The 12,990-nt window shown below is 38.1% G+C and overlaps 1 protein-coding gene across 3 annotated transcripts in view; it reads right to left on the minus strand.

The window, feature by feature from the left end:
• Positions 1-431: 431 nt before the first annotated feature.
• The window catches only part of ERAP2 (endoplasmic reticulum aminopeptidase 2), a 53,632-nt gene continuing 41,073 nt past the window's right edge, over positions 432-12,990 (minus strand). For 2 of the 3 annotated variants that reach the window (XM_027545545.1, XM_027545547.1), the window contains 6 exons: positions 10,042-10,198; positions 9,374-9,558; positions 6,059-6,220; positions 5,413-5,553; positions 3,201-3,282; positions 903-2,509 (listed from right to left, as the gene is read on the minus strand). In XM_027545545.1, the coding sequence (XP_027401346.1) occupies positions 2,366-2,509; positions 3,201-3,282; positions 5,413-5,553; positions 6,059-6,220; positions 9,374-9,558; positions 10,042-10,198 (871 nt within the window). In that variant the 3' untranslated portion in view covers positions 903-2,365. Of the gene's footprint in view, positions 2,510-3,200; positions 3,283-5,412; positions 5,554-6,058; positions 6,221-9,373; positions 9,559-10,041; positions 10,199-12,990 lie in introns of all 3 variants that reach the window. The other variant, XM_027545544.1, reaches the window with a different exon arrangement.

The raw sequence follows: 12,990 nt of genomic DNA on the forward strand, positions 1-12,990 counted from the left end.
GTGCCTCTGTGGGGAGTCAGGGAAGCATGGTGAAGTTGGGTCTGGTCGGTCACACCATCATTATTCGTGATATTGTATATAACCTTTTCATGACTTGTTTGTTCATTCAAGGTGAAAGTGAAAGCGAAGTTGTTCAGTCATCCAACTCTTTGTGACCCCATGGACTGTAGCCTACCAGGCTCCTCCATCCATGAGATTTTCCAGGCAAGAGTACAGGCGTGGGTTGCCATTTCCTTCTCCAGGAGATCTTCCCGACCTAGGGTGTGAACCCAGGTCTTGCACGTTGTAGGCAGACGCTTTACCCTCTGAGCCACCAGGAAAGTCCTCATTCAAGGTAAAGGAAACTAAAACTAACGTTAGCCAAGCTTTAGTTTGTTTTAGGGGTCTGGCATCCACCATAAAGGTTTTGAAATACCACACTAATAAATGTATTTCTTTTTAAAAAAAAAACTCTTTATTCATTAAAACATCATTGGCACAGCACTTCTCATGTTCAATCTCATCAAATAATAAAATTTCCATTTTCTGTACTCAATTCTTAAGAATCAGAGAGATTAACTAAAAGGAAGAGAATTAAAAACTTGGAAACTTACGGCAGGTAAGTTATTACACAAGAGAAAGAAGTTTTCTTACTAACAGCAAGATTAATGGCACAATTCAACCAAAACTCATATACATTTTACTGCTTAATTTACATATTATTTTGGTGGAAAAAATAGTATTCTTTATTCTTTCAGTTTCTTTATGCAAAAATACACTTCTACAGGGACATCACTTAGATGTTATGCAAACCTTATAGAGCCATGAACAGGCCAACTCTAGAGTCCAAGATGCTTGAAAGACTTCAAGAAATTATTTAAAAACAAACTTAACAAAATATGTGCTGGATCACGCCCATGTCCATCCAAAATGTATCCTGTCTCTGACTGTGGCGTAGAGAAAGGTCTACAGATCTTTATGATATGAAATAATTTAAAAGGGATTGGATAACATCCTGCCACCCTACTCCCACCCAAATAATCCCAGCCTTCTTTGATAACCAAGATAAGCCAGTAATCTGTGGATTGATTCAAATCTTATAAGAACTTATTATACTTTATACTGACTTATACGTGGATCATGAATTTGATAAATTTACTACCTTTATTTAGAGTGATGTTTTATTTCTTAATACCTTAGTCAAACCATTAAGTCAAACAATTTCAAAGATGGAGATTCCCTTAAAATATGAAGAAATGCCAAAACTGGTTTACAAAATATAGTGATACCTTTAAATATTTATATCAAACTAAGCCAAAATATATACAAAATATATTTAAGCCAAAATAGATCCAATAGTATGATCTAACTCTGCAATTTTCAAAAGATTTATTACAAATGCAATAGGGCATGGGTTAAAGTGGGGTGATATCATCTTTCTCTCCTGTACCACTGTGACTCCAGATTTAACTTCATTTAGAGATGACCTCAGAAGTCTGCTTTCAAGGCTCTTCATGAATGTTAGGCTCAAGCCAAAAGGCCCTCCTCGCTTCTTTGATAAACCCTGACGTCTAGTTTGAAATAACCTGAGATTTGGCAATAAGTATGTTTTCCTGGCACCCCACTCCAGTACTCTTGCCTAGAAAATCCCATGGACGGAGGAGCCTGGTAGGCTGCAGTCCATAGGGTCGCTAGAGTTGGACACAACTGAGCGACTTCACTTTCACTTTTCACTTTTATACCTTAGAGAAGGAAATGGCAACCCACTCCAGTGTTCTTGCCTGGAGAATCCCAGGGATGGCGGAGCCTGGTGGGCTGCCATCTATGGGGTCACACAGAGTCGGACATGACTGAAGCGACTTAGCAGCAGTAGCAGCAGCATGTTTTCCTGATCCATATGCTTCATACTTTGATTGAGATTTTACATGAATGATAAAAAATAAATAAACTATTCAGGCTGAGCTGAGAAAGCAGAAGGGTGAGGAGATGGAAAGATGTGAAAGAAAGATTTTTTTTTTTGCAGACTGGTTATGTTTCCTTGGAAGTAACCTGGTTGGGAAAACTCCAGGATACTATGCAAGGCTTAAAAAGCATCAAAGAAGCAAAATAGTAGTTGCCTAAAGTGGGGCAGTGTAGACAGTCTGTGTTGCGGCAGCTACTTCTATATATATCTCCACATATCTCCATTATTCAGGAGGTTTACTTTAAAATAGGCTACTGGGGCTCCACCCCAGCATCATATGTCTGTCAGCTAGAAGTGATAGCTGAGCACAGGCAGCTGTGTAGACTGACTTCTTGAGGCTCTTTACAGGTTAAACTATCTGGAACACTGGTTCTGCACACTTCCCACAAACACAGCATCTGATGTGCTGTTTCTATTGACCATTTAAATACTAGTCAGTAGCCATTTCCTCAGGGTGGGAAGGTTCTTCTCCAGCCACTTTATATTTTTGGATATGGTTTCCAGAATAATTTGAAATATATCTAGGTGTGATCCTTGGGCCTTAAGAGATTCAAAGAACAGTTTCACCTGAAAAAAAAAAAAAAGCCAGAAAAGAATTACTGATATGGTTCATAAAACACTTTATCTTTCAAAGGGTTTCAAAACAGCTTGCAGATTATACAAACACAGGTGCAAGCATTTCTCTGACGACTTCTAAAAAAGTTATTTTCTTCATCTCTTTTGGGGGCATAATTATGTCACTTTATCTTCAAACAATAGGTAAAGTAAGACAGGAATGACAAATCTTACAAGTAAGCACACTGTAGGTAAAAAAAGGTAAGAGATTGAGTCAAGTTCATAAAGTAAGCAGTGATCTGGGATTTAAGTTCTGAATTTGCATTAAAAGTAAATAAATTTATTGTGGAAAGGCAATGTAAAACACAAGAATGCTTTTTAAAAAGAGGTTAGTAGAACTACCATAAAGAGCAATATTGTTAAAAAGACCTTCAAGCACTCTTTCAAACTTCAATATAATCACTCAAGTGATGATACAATGCAAACTAAATACAAAAGGACTCGTCCCTCAAGTGTAATTTTCATTTTGAATGCTATGAACATTAATTCTGTCTCTTCCATTTGCTTTCTAGGTGACATTGGACAAACAGCTTATTTTCTTTCAATAAAACAACAACTGAAAACCAGATTGCATCTAAATTTACTTTCAATTCTATAACTTGAACATTTATTTTTAAATTGTTGGCAATAGAGAGTCACAAACCTCCTGCAACTCATCCTTGGAAGAAAAATGAGATGTTGTACCAGAGATGATCATTCTTATGGGGAATGAGCCCAACTCAAATCTGAAAATAAAAGGAATTTCATAGATGTAAGTAATAGGAACAATGACCTTATGTTTATAACACGTTATATATATTTAAACTATGTAACATTAGTAACTATACGATAAGCCTGTACGTTACAATGGATACTATCAATTACCACAAGAATAGCTCATATGCATCTGGGAAAATCTGAAAGCTATGAAATTTATCAAATTTGACCATAAGATTAAAATTTAGATAAAGCTTTTATAGGAAACATGAATGTTTATGTTTAAATTTAAGTTCATATTTAAAGCAGCACCCCACAATTTTTGATTATGCATTCCATCAACAAAATTTTTGACCAAGAATTTCCCAATGTGCGTATTTTTATTTATGAATTATATGTATACACTAACTTAAAGGTAAAAAGGAAAACGTAAGATAAGAATAAGATAAGAGCATGAAATAAGAAATGATACAGGTAGTAATATTTTCTTCTTGCGCTCTAAGGCATTGTCTTGCAAACTTCCCCAACTCATTTTGGACATCACTGTGTTTAAACATCGTATTTATTGGGGCATTGTTGGTGGAACTCTTTTTCAAAGCCACAGATGGCATTCTTTACCCCTTCTATGTCTATTCTCTACGTCTTACATAGAGAATCTGGCCACAAGTCTAAGGGGTTCATGCTGTAAAGCAGAGCACAGATACATCTCAGACATGCTGCCAAGTCTGGGCTCTGTACACACTCAGAGAGGAGAATAATTTCCAGTTACAAAATAAATCTACAGCATTGCAGAGAAATATGATCATCCAGGAGGGAACGGAGAGTCACGCAAACAACAAAACCAATGGTTCCAGTAGGGTGTTTAAGGAAAATGATTTTGTTTTGTTTTAAAAAAACAGTTTCTAACTAATTTGGTCTCATGTGGATGTTAACCCCTTTAAGGTCTGGAAGGGGTAGAAATGTGCTTTTTGCTCACAAAAAGCTATCGGTGAGAATAGCTCTGAGTCCTTTATGACTAAGAAATGAGAGGGATGAGGGACTGAGGATGACTGGCATCAGACATGCTAAATGACACAAAAGTAAGCAAATTGCACAGCTCTTTCATTTAGGGTACTTTCCATAGAGTTAATAAGTGATATTTTGGATTTGGATGAGGAATGGTAGAGCACCTTCGCAGGGGGTCTATTGTGAGAGAAAGCCATGCCATCCTGTACATTCCGAGGAAATCTAATCATTGTTGCTTTTGTTCTGGGACTATCTTAGGGCCAGGAGCATATTGCAGTGAGCTATAGTTCTCCCAAGAGTTGAAACCCCAGAGAAGACTCATAACCTATCCAGTTTTGGAGGGGAGCTCCCCAGGCACTTCTGATTAATTTCTTCTACTGCCTCCAAGCTCTCCACTGTATTACCTCTCCAAGGGAACTGGAGGTAGGGATTAGTTCTCTTCAAATTTTCTGAAGTTTTTTTTTCCCCCAGAACAAAACTATATTAACAAAGTAAACGAAATAGTTTGCTGTACCATATATGGCTTCATTGCATTCTTCTGGGCTAGGGAGAGAGCCAGAAGGGAAAAGGGGATGGGGTTGATGACCGGATTTAACTCAGCTCTTACTTGTTCCCAGCAATTCTTCATGGCCTGAGATGAGTAACAGAAATCTGTTTCCCATCCCCTTCTTTTCATTCCTCTCCCTTATACCTGGACAGCGGGCTAGTGAGTTTTAAAATCAATACACTTCATCAAACCATTTGAGTAAAAATAGTATCATTCATATGCTTTAGGGAACATCTGATTACACTTGGTTTTAGGCAACTGAAGTATCTGGGTGGAAGAATACACATTATGAAAGTCACTCAGTTGTGCCCGACTCTTAGTGATCCCATGGACTATACAGCCCATGGAATTCTCCAGGTCAGAGCACTGGACTGGGTAGCCTTTCCCTTCTCCAGGGCATCTTCCCAACTCAGAGATTGAGCCCAGGTCTCCCGCATTGCAGGTGGATTTTTTACCAGCTGAGCCACCAGGGAAGCCCAAGAATACTGGAGTGGGTAGCCTATCCCTTCTCCAGAGTATCTTCCCGACCCAGGAATTGAGCCTGGGTCTTTGCATTGCAGGCGGATTCTTGACCAACTGAGCTATTAGGATATAAACAAATACCAACTTTTTAAGGAGATGGGTCCAGTTTTCTTTTACAAAGTTCCAGGCTAGTTGCTGCCCCTTGGGATTTCTGGCAGTTGTAAAAAGAAGAGTTGCCAAGTCCTGTGTCTTGATAACCTTTCCTTCCATTCCTAGTTCAATTAACCTGAAGAAACAAAGATCACTTAATTTTTCACGGCATGTGATCTATAATGGAAATTAACTCAGGCTATCAGTATATTAAAAGCATCAGAGAGAAAGAGGCACAATGAAAGTGTAATGTACCCAAAACAGTAATAAACTCTCTACTGGCTAACATTTTTTAATATTCCAGTTAAACGTTTACATTTCTCTAGAAGTAATTTTATCCACTTATTATTTCAGTAAACTTCAATTAGCATCTTATACACAAAAATGTATTTTTCAATAATAATAATTTACCTCCAAGGTTCTGACACTAAAACATAGCTATTTGCTTAGTATCAATCACATGATTAAGGAACATCTGTTTTCACTATGTGCATTTTGTCAATACACGGTTTTTGGAAAAAATTCAAAATGGTTCAAATCCTGAGTTAGTTATTATTATATGCCTTTGAAATTGATGGCTGAATTTTAGTAACTTTCCTGAATATGTGTAAGTTCACTTTTAACAACTTAAATTCACTTACTTCATTAACTTTTCCTGATGTTTGCTGGTTGACAATGCATACAGAATTTTGTTTTTTTCAGCCCCTGACAATGACAGTTCATATTGCTCCAAAAGGTAATTCCATCCTGCTGTTGTTTGAGCCCCCACGGAATACACGATCGTTAAAACATCTGCTGGGATACTGTAATATTAAGCACAAAAGTGAAAAAAAGTTCTACGAAAGAAAAAATTAGTTTTTCTTATTATGATTTTAAATTCTAAAACATAATCACCTTTGAGTTATTTCCTGTTGTTCAGTCACTAAGCTGTGTCTGACTCTTTGCGACCCAATGGACTGCAGCACACCAGGCTTCCCTGTCCTTCTCAATCTCCCTGAGTTTGCTCAAACTCATGTCCATTGATTCAGAGATGACATACAACCATCTCATCCTCTGTTGTCCCCTTCTCCTCCACCCTCCGTCTTTCCCAGCATCAAGGTCTTTTCTAGTGAGTCAGCTTTTTGCATCAGGTGGACAAAGTATTGGAGCTTCAGCTTCAGCATCAGTCCTTCCAATGAATATCCAGGGTTGATTTCCTTTAGAATTGACTGGTTTGATCTTCTTGCTGTCCAGGGGACTCGTAAGTGTTCTCCAACACCACAATTCAAAAGCATCAATTCTTTGTTGTCCAGCCTTCTTTATGGAAGATTTTATGTACTGATACTTTGCAAACTATTTGTGTTTTTTCCTACTGATAATAAAATGTTTAAAGAATAAAAATCATAAAAATTTAAACTACATGGAGAATCTTCATGAGAAGATGAAACAAATAAAAGATGTGATTTCTGAAATATAAATGCACTGGTTTATATAGAATTCTGTCAATAAATTGCATGTATTGGTACTATATGATTTTTTTTAAATTATTACTTGTTGCTTTAATGTCGCATTAGGAATATTTTCTAGTAGGCCTGTTTGAGAGCTATCTGACTCTCTAGGTGTAAAAAATTGTAATTTAGCACAGTTGTTTAGAGTTCAGTCATTTATATTATAATTCTGTAAAATGATAACATGCAATATGATTATTTTATGTCCGCCTAAAGAAGGCACCATGGTTTTCAAGTTTTATTGTCCTAAAGGATACTAACTAGTCTTTATTTTAATTTAGTTATGATTTTTAATTCCAAATATAATTGATCAGTAATAGCCAATATCCATATTGATGGCTTGGAAAAGTACAGTACAGAGAAGCAGGGATGGGACAGGAAATTTGCATTTATCATACAGGGTCCATAACATTGTACTAGTCTCTATACAACTTACTTAACTGCCAAAGTTACCCAGTGAGATGTAAAAGTTACCTTAATTTTTAAAAGTGGAAGTAAAGTTGAGAAAGTTGAAGTAACTTGCGCTGAGGTGACATATTAGCCTTTTCTGAGATGGGATTTAGACATATGATTCTAAAACTGTACTACTCCCACTGTACTATATGTACATAAATATCCCAAGAGCCTTTGAATCATAAAACAAAAAGCAACCAAATTATAATCCACATTATTTTTATTTTAGTGTATTTTACTAAAGGAAATCAGTCCTGGGTGTTCATTGGAAGGACTGATGTTGAAGCTGAAATTCCGATATTTTGGCCACCTGATGTGAAGAGCTGACTCATTTGAAAAGACCCTGATGCTGGGAAAGATTGAAGGCAGAAGGAGACAGGGATGACAGAGGATGAGATGGTTGGATGGCATCACCGACTCAATGGACATGAGTTTGGGTAAACTCCAGGAGTTAGTGATGGACAGGGAGGCCTGGCGTGCTGTGGTTCATGGGGTTGTAAAGAGTCGGACATGACTGAGCAACTGAACTGAATTGAACTGTATAAATTTACAAAAATTGGTAACAAATGAATCGTGAGTCCCTTGAAGGTAGGACACCTAGCTGTTTCTCTCACCAGCTTATTCTTAGCACTAACTGTGGCGCCTAGCACAAAATCAGCAGGCAAAGCATTATATTCTGAATTCATGAATAAAGGAAGTAATCTCTAAAGGATTAATACTGATGGTCTTAAACTTTAAAAAAATAAACCTACAATATTTGATTATGTAGTCTTGATTACAAGCTTAAATGAGATTTTCCTAGAATGTTTTCATAGTATAGCATCCTATACTATAGGATGTTGAACCATCATATCTACTGGACTTGAGTGACTTCAGGTAAGATCATTCTTCTTGTAAGTAGCATAAAGACAGAATATAATCTGACGTGCTATAGGGCAGCAGAATGTTTATATTTTAGCCTCATTCATACAGTTTATTTAAACATGAACAAAAAGAAGAAAAAAATACAGCTAAAAGATTTTTTTTTCTGAAACTGATTTTAGGCCTAAATCCTAAAGACTGAAAAAGTCCAAATTTGAAGAAAGCAAATTACTTTTTTAAAAAATAAGAAGTCAAGAAAAGATTTCAAAAAGCTCATGGAGATTTAGTTACATGGAGACAAATTGTGATAGCATTTCATAACAATTTGGGAGAGGAAAAATTGACACTATTGCTTTACTTGCTACTAAAGCTGTGCATTTTTTTTTCTATTCTAAAAAATGAATTTTCCTTAATTCACATACAGATTTGATTTCTCAAAACATCCAGCTTGAAATTCAGAGTTTTAATAGCAACAATATAAAATCATGTGTTGGACAGAAATTAAGGCTTACATTGAAAAGATTGTGGGGCCTTTTAATACTATGGGTTGCAGCTGCTAGACTGAACTGCAACAGAATCAATTTGATCACTGGGCATTTACCTGATTACAACAACCACTGGAATCAACTTTGCCACCTTACACATCCTTTAGATGGCCCAAATCATCAGTTTCCTATCAAAGCTGAAACTTGAGGCTAAGACGGTGGTATGTGGTGCGTGTGGTATGGTATTGGTTAATGAGGAAGTAAATACATTGAACAAAGCTCCCTCCCCACCACCTCGTTTTTTGTTGCATCAATTGATCATTGGCGTTTCGATTGCATGCACATTTCACATTGCTTTTTATCTTTAAAAGGCATTACTCTTGGCAGTCGGGCACCACTCTAGTCTACCCCACTTTCACCCGCTGGCTGTCTTTCTGAAACCATGCTAATGTTTATTAGCTTTTCCCTGCAGGGAACTAAACCTCACTTCCCACAAAAATCTATTGAGCACTTACTATGTGGGAGCATGAGACAAGGGTATGTAATTCCCAGCATGGTTTTTTTTTTTTTTTTTCCTATACTCACTAAAAGGTTTTAGATTTAATGTCTCGCATGATCAAAGACTTTTACATCAAAGTGAAAGGAACAAAGAACAGAAGTCCAGATTTACTTTAATTTTCCACTGGATTCCATCCACTGAGAGAAGAGTTCAGTTGCCTTCTGGATGCAAGGAGCATGGTTCAGGTAACAGGCCAGCTTCAAGACAGTGGAGCGAAGCATTCTGTCCCAGACAGAGCCCTCATCAAGCCAGCTTTGCGTGTCAATCACTGGCTTAAAATACTGGAGAAGGTAATGCTGCAGAAAGCATAGGATGGTTTACAGAGAGGCTAAATTTAGTTCTTAACACAGCCCTCACTCACCCATCTAATGGGTTCAACTCTAAACAGTCTGCATGAACATTTCCCAAAGCATGGAACTACTAATTGCTACATTTTGCTTCTTTTTCTGGTGTGTGGTCTCCACCCACCACAGTTCCTTTCTCCATTAGAAGTACAATTTTATTTCTTATCTGAGAGGGGACTATCAATTGATGTAAGATAAAATCCCCTTAGGAGGGATGCTTTGCTTATGACCTTGGTACCCAGCTCTTAGGGTGATGGTGACAAAGACCAGGGGATAACCAACCATTAGATACTTAAGTGGTGACTGTGCTCCCAGGCGATTTCCTTAGATTCGCCAAGCTTTAACCCCAAGAGTTCACACAAAATAGAACAAGTCTCACTGATCATCCAGCTGCCGTGTCTTTTACTTAATGAACCTTCTGAAAGGAATACAAACCTTGAGATTTTCAGTGACATCTGAAATGTTCCTTCTTTCCACCATGCGGTAAAACAATTCTAGGTATTCCAGACCTTTGAGAAGCGCGGGAATGCTTGTTTCATGTTGGAGGTAGCGAGTCAGGTCAAGGGCTTTGTCTAGGGTCAGCCTTCCTGCGCTGAGGTATGAAACAGATGTCGGAGGTTTGTGCATATCTTACAGCTCTCAATATTTTAAGTAGTAAGGCAAATATGAGACAGAGACCAGTAACAGAAGCAGCTCATTATAATTCAAACCATTTGGTTTAAATCCTAGCTCTCCCACTGATGTGGGCAAATTAACCTCTGAGCTTCACCTGCTTCCTCTATATAATGGGAATAATATTAGTATCTACTTTAAATCTCTGTTGTGAGGACTAAATGATTTAATATAGGTAAAGTGCTTAGAATAATTGCCTAAACATAAATAAGAGTTTTCTAAATGAAATAAACAGCTAATATTAATATCTAGTACCAAATAATATCAAACTTTTCATGTATTTGTCATTCTCTAATTGCTTAATTTGTGGTTTTGAATTGTTCCTCCACGTGTATTTGGAAATTTTGAGGACAGGTGCCATATCTATTTTTTTTTTTTTTTTTGACGTCCCTTCCTAGAACCTAACAGAGAAGCCAGTTATTCTGAGTAGGACAAAACAAGGATTTTCTTTGTTTTTAAAGAATCTATTTAGATTCTAAAGTGATATGTCTTCTTTATATTTTCCTTTAATGCAAACAAACAACAAAACTATTATTCTGAGTACTAAAACTTCAGTGTGTCTTTTATAGAGGAAGTAAGTTATTATACTGTCAGCTTCATAACGTGGTTGTTCACTCATGTTTCTGAGAAGACCTGTGTCCCTGCAGCATCTATAACCTATTCTTGCCAGCATCCAACTCCCATATTAAGCATAATAGTTTGATATGGAAACAGATTCCAGAACAAAGATACCTGTGTTGAATTTTTCATTAATATAATGCCCTACCTCCTTTGGGATTTTTAAAATTTTAAATGCTCATCTGAAATGAGGGAACTGAAACCAGAAAGAAGTGGCATCAAAAAGAACCAACTTTTGTTGTGACTGTACTCTTCTCAGTCACAATGACATAGAGCTTTAAAACAGACCCACAGTAGATTTTCTAAAAATTTCATCTGACGACAGAGGGCCGGACCATATGCACTATGATTTTATAGTCTGCTGTATTTTTAAAAATACAAATCCACAAAATGTCACTATTCCTTCCACACGTGCAAGTGTCATAATATGTGGTACGCTAGCTAAGTATAAATATAGCCACAACCTTTACAATTTTAAATGTTAAATCTAGTACACAATCCATTCATTACATTGCTCACACTGGGGAAATCAATATGAAACTGGTAGAGAAATTAAGGAGGAATTGACTGCTTATGTTTAGACTTGCCTGGAAAAACAAGCTGTTTTCTTCTGTCTACCATCAACAGAAGAATATATAGAATCAATCAGGTCACAAGGTCACCAACAGAAAAAATATTAAGGATCAGGTGGAGTATTATGCATTGGAAACATTTCCTATTCTGAGAATTACTGAAAAGTACTCATTTTATTCAGTGTGACATATTATTTCTTTACCGGTACTATATACTCTACTTAGAGGATAAGCAACAGGACAAAACTAGGTATTATATTCTAGGGTCAAAATTCTGAAAAGAATGTTTAACCCATAAGACTACTTTATATTAATCTTTTTTTCTTTTTGGCCCAGCCTGGCTGCGACGGACCATGCAGAAGCGTGGCGAGAGAAGCTACCCCACACCCGAGGTCAGGGGCGGTGGCCGGGAGGAACTACCCCATGTCCAAGGAGCCATGGCTGCACCGGTGCAGGAGGGCTGAGAGGAACTGCTCCATGTTCAAGGTCAGGAGGGGCAGCTGTGAGGAGATACCCCTCGTCCAAGGTAAGGAGCAGCGGCTGCACTTTGCTGGAGCAGCCCTGAAGAGATACCCCTCGTCCAAGGTAAGGAGCAGCCGCTGCGATTTGCTGGAGCAGCCCTGAAGAGATACCCCATGCCCAAGGTAAGGAGCAGCCGCTGCGCTTTGCTGGAGCAGCCGTGAAGAGATACCCCTCGTCCAAGGTAAGGAGCAGCCGCTGCGATTTGCTGGAGCAGCCATGAAGAGATACCCTATGTCCAAGGTAAGAGAAACCCAAGTAAGATCCAAGGTGTTGCGAGAGGGCATCAGAGGGCAGACACACTGAAACCATAATCACAGAAAACTAGTCAGTCTGATCACATGGACCACAGCCTTGTCTAACTCAGTGAAACTAAGCCATGCCCTGTGGGGCCACCCAAGATGGGCGGGTCATGGTGGAGAGGTCTGACAGAATGTGGTCCACTGGAGAAGGAAATGGCAAAACACTTCAGTATTCTTGCCTTGAGAACCCCATGAACAGTATGAAAAGGCAAAATGATAGGATACTGAAAGAGGAATGCCCCAGGTTGTTAGGTGCCCAATATGCTACTGGAGATCAGTGGAGAAATAATTCCAGAAAGAATGAAGGGATGGAGCCAAAGCAAAAACAATACCCAGCTGTGGATGTGACTGGTGATAGAAGCAAGGTCCGATGCTGTAAAGAGCAATATTGCATAGGAACCTGGAATGTCAGGTCCATGAATCAAGGCAAATTGGAAGTGGTCAAACAGGAGATGGCAAGAGTCAATGTCAACATTCTAGGAATCAGGGAACTAAAATGGACTGGAATGGGTGAATTTAACTCAGATGACCATTATATCTACTACTGCAGGCAGGAATCCCTCAGAAGAAATGGAGTGGCCATCATGGTCAACAAAAGAGTCCGAAATGCAGTACTTGGATGCAATCTCAAAAATGACAGAATGATCTCTGTTCGTTTCCAAGGCAAACCACTCAATATCACAGTAATCCAAGCCTATGCC

The sequence above is a fragment of the Bos indicus x Bos taurus genome, chromosome 7 (genome assembly GCF_003369695.1).
Source record: "Bos indicus x Bos taurus breed Angus x Brahman F1 hybrid chromosome 7, Bos_hybrid_MaternalHap_v2.0, whole genome shotgun sequence".
Lineage (NCBI taxonomy): Eukaryota > Metazoa > Chordata > Mammalia > Artiodactyla > Bovidae > Bos > Bos indicus x Bos taurus.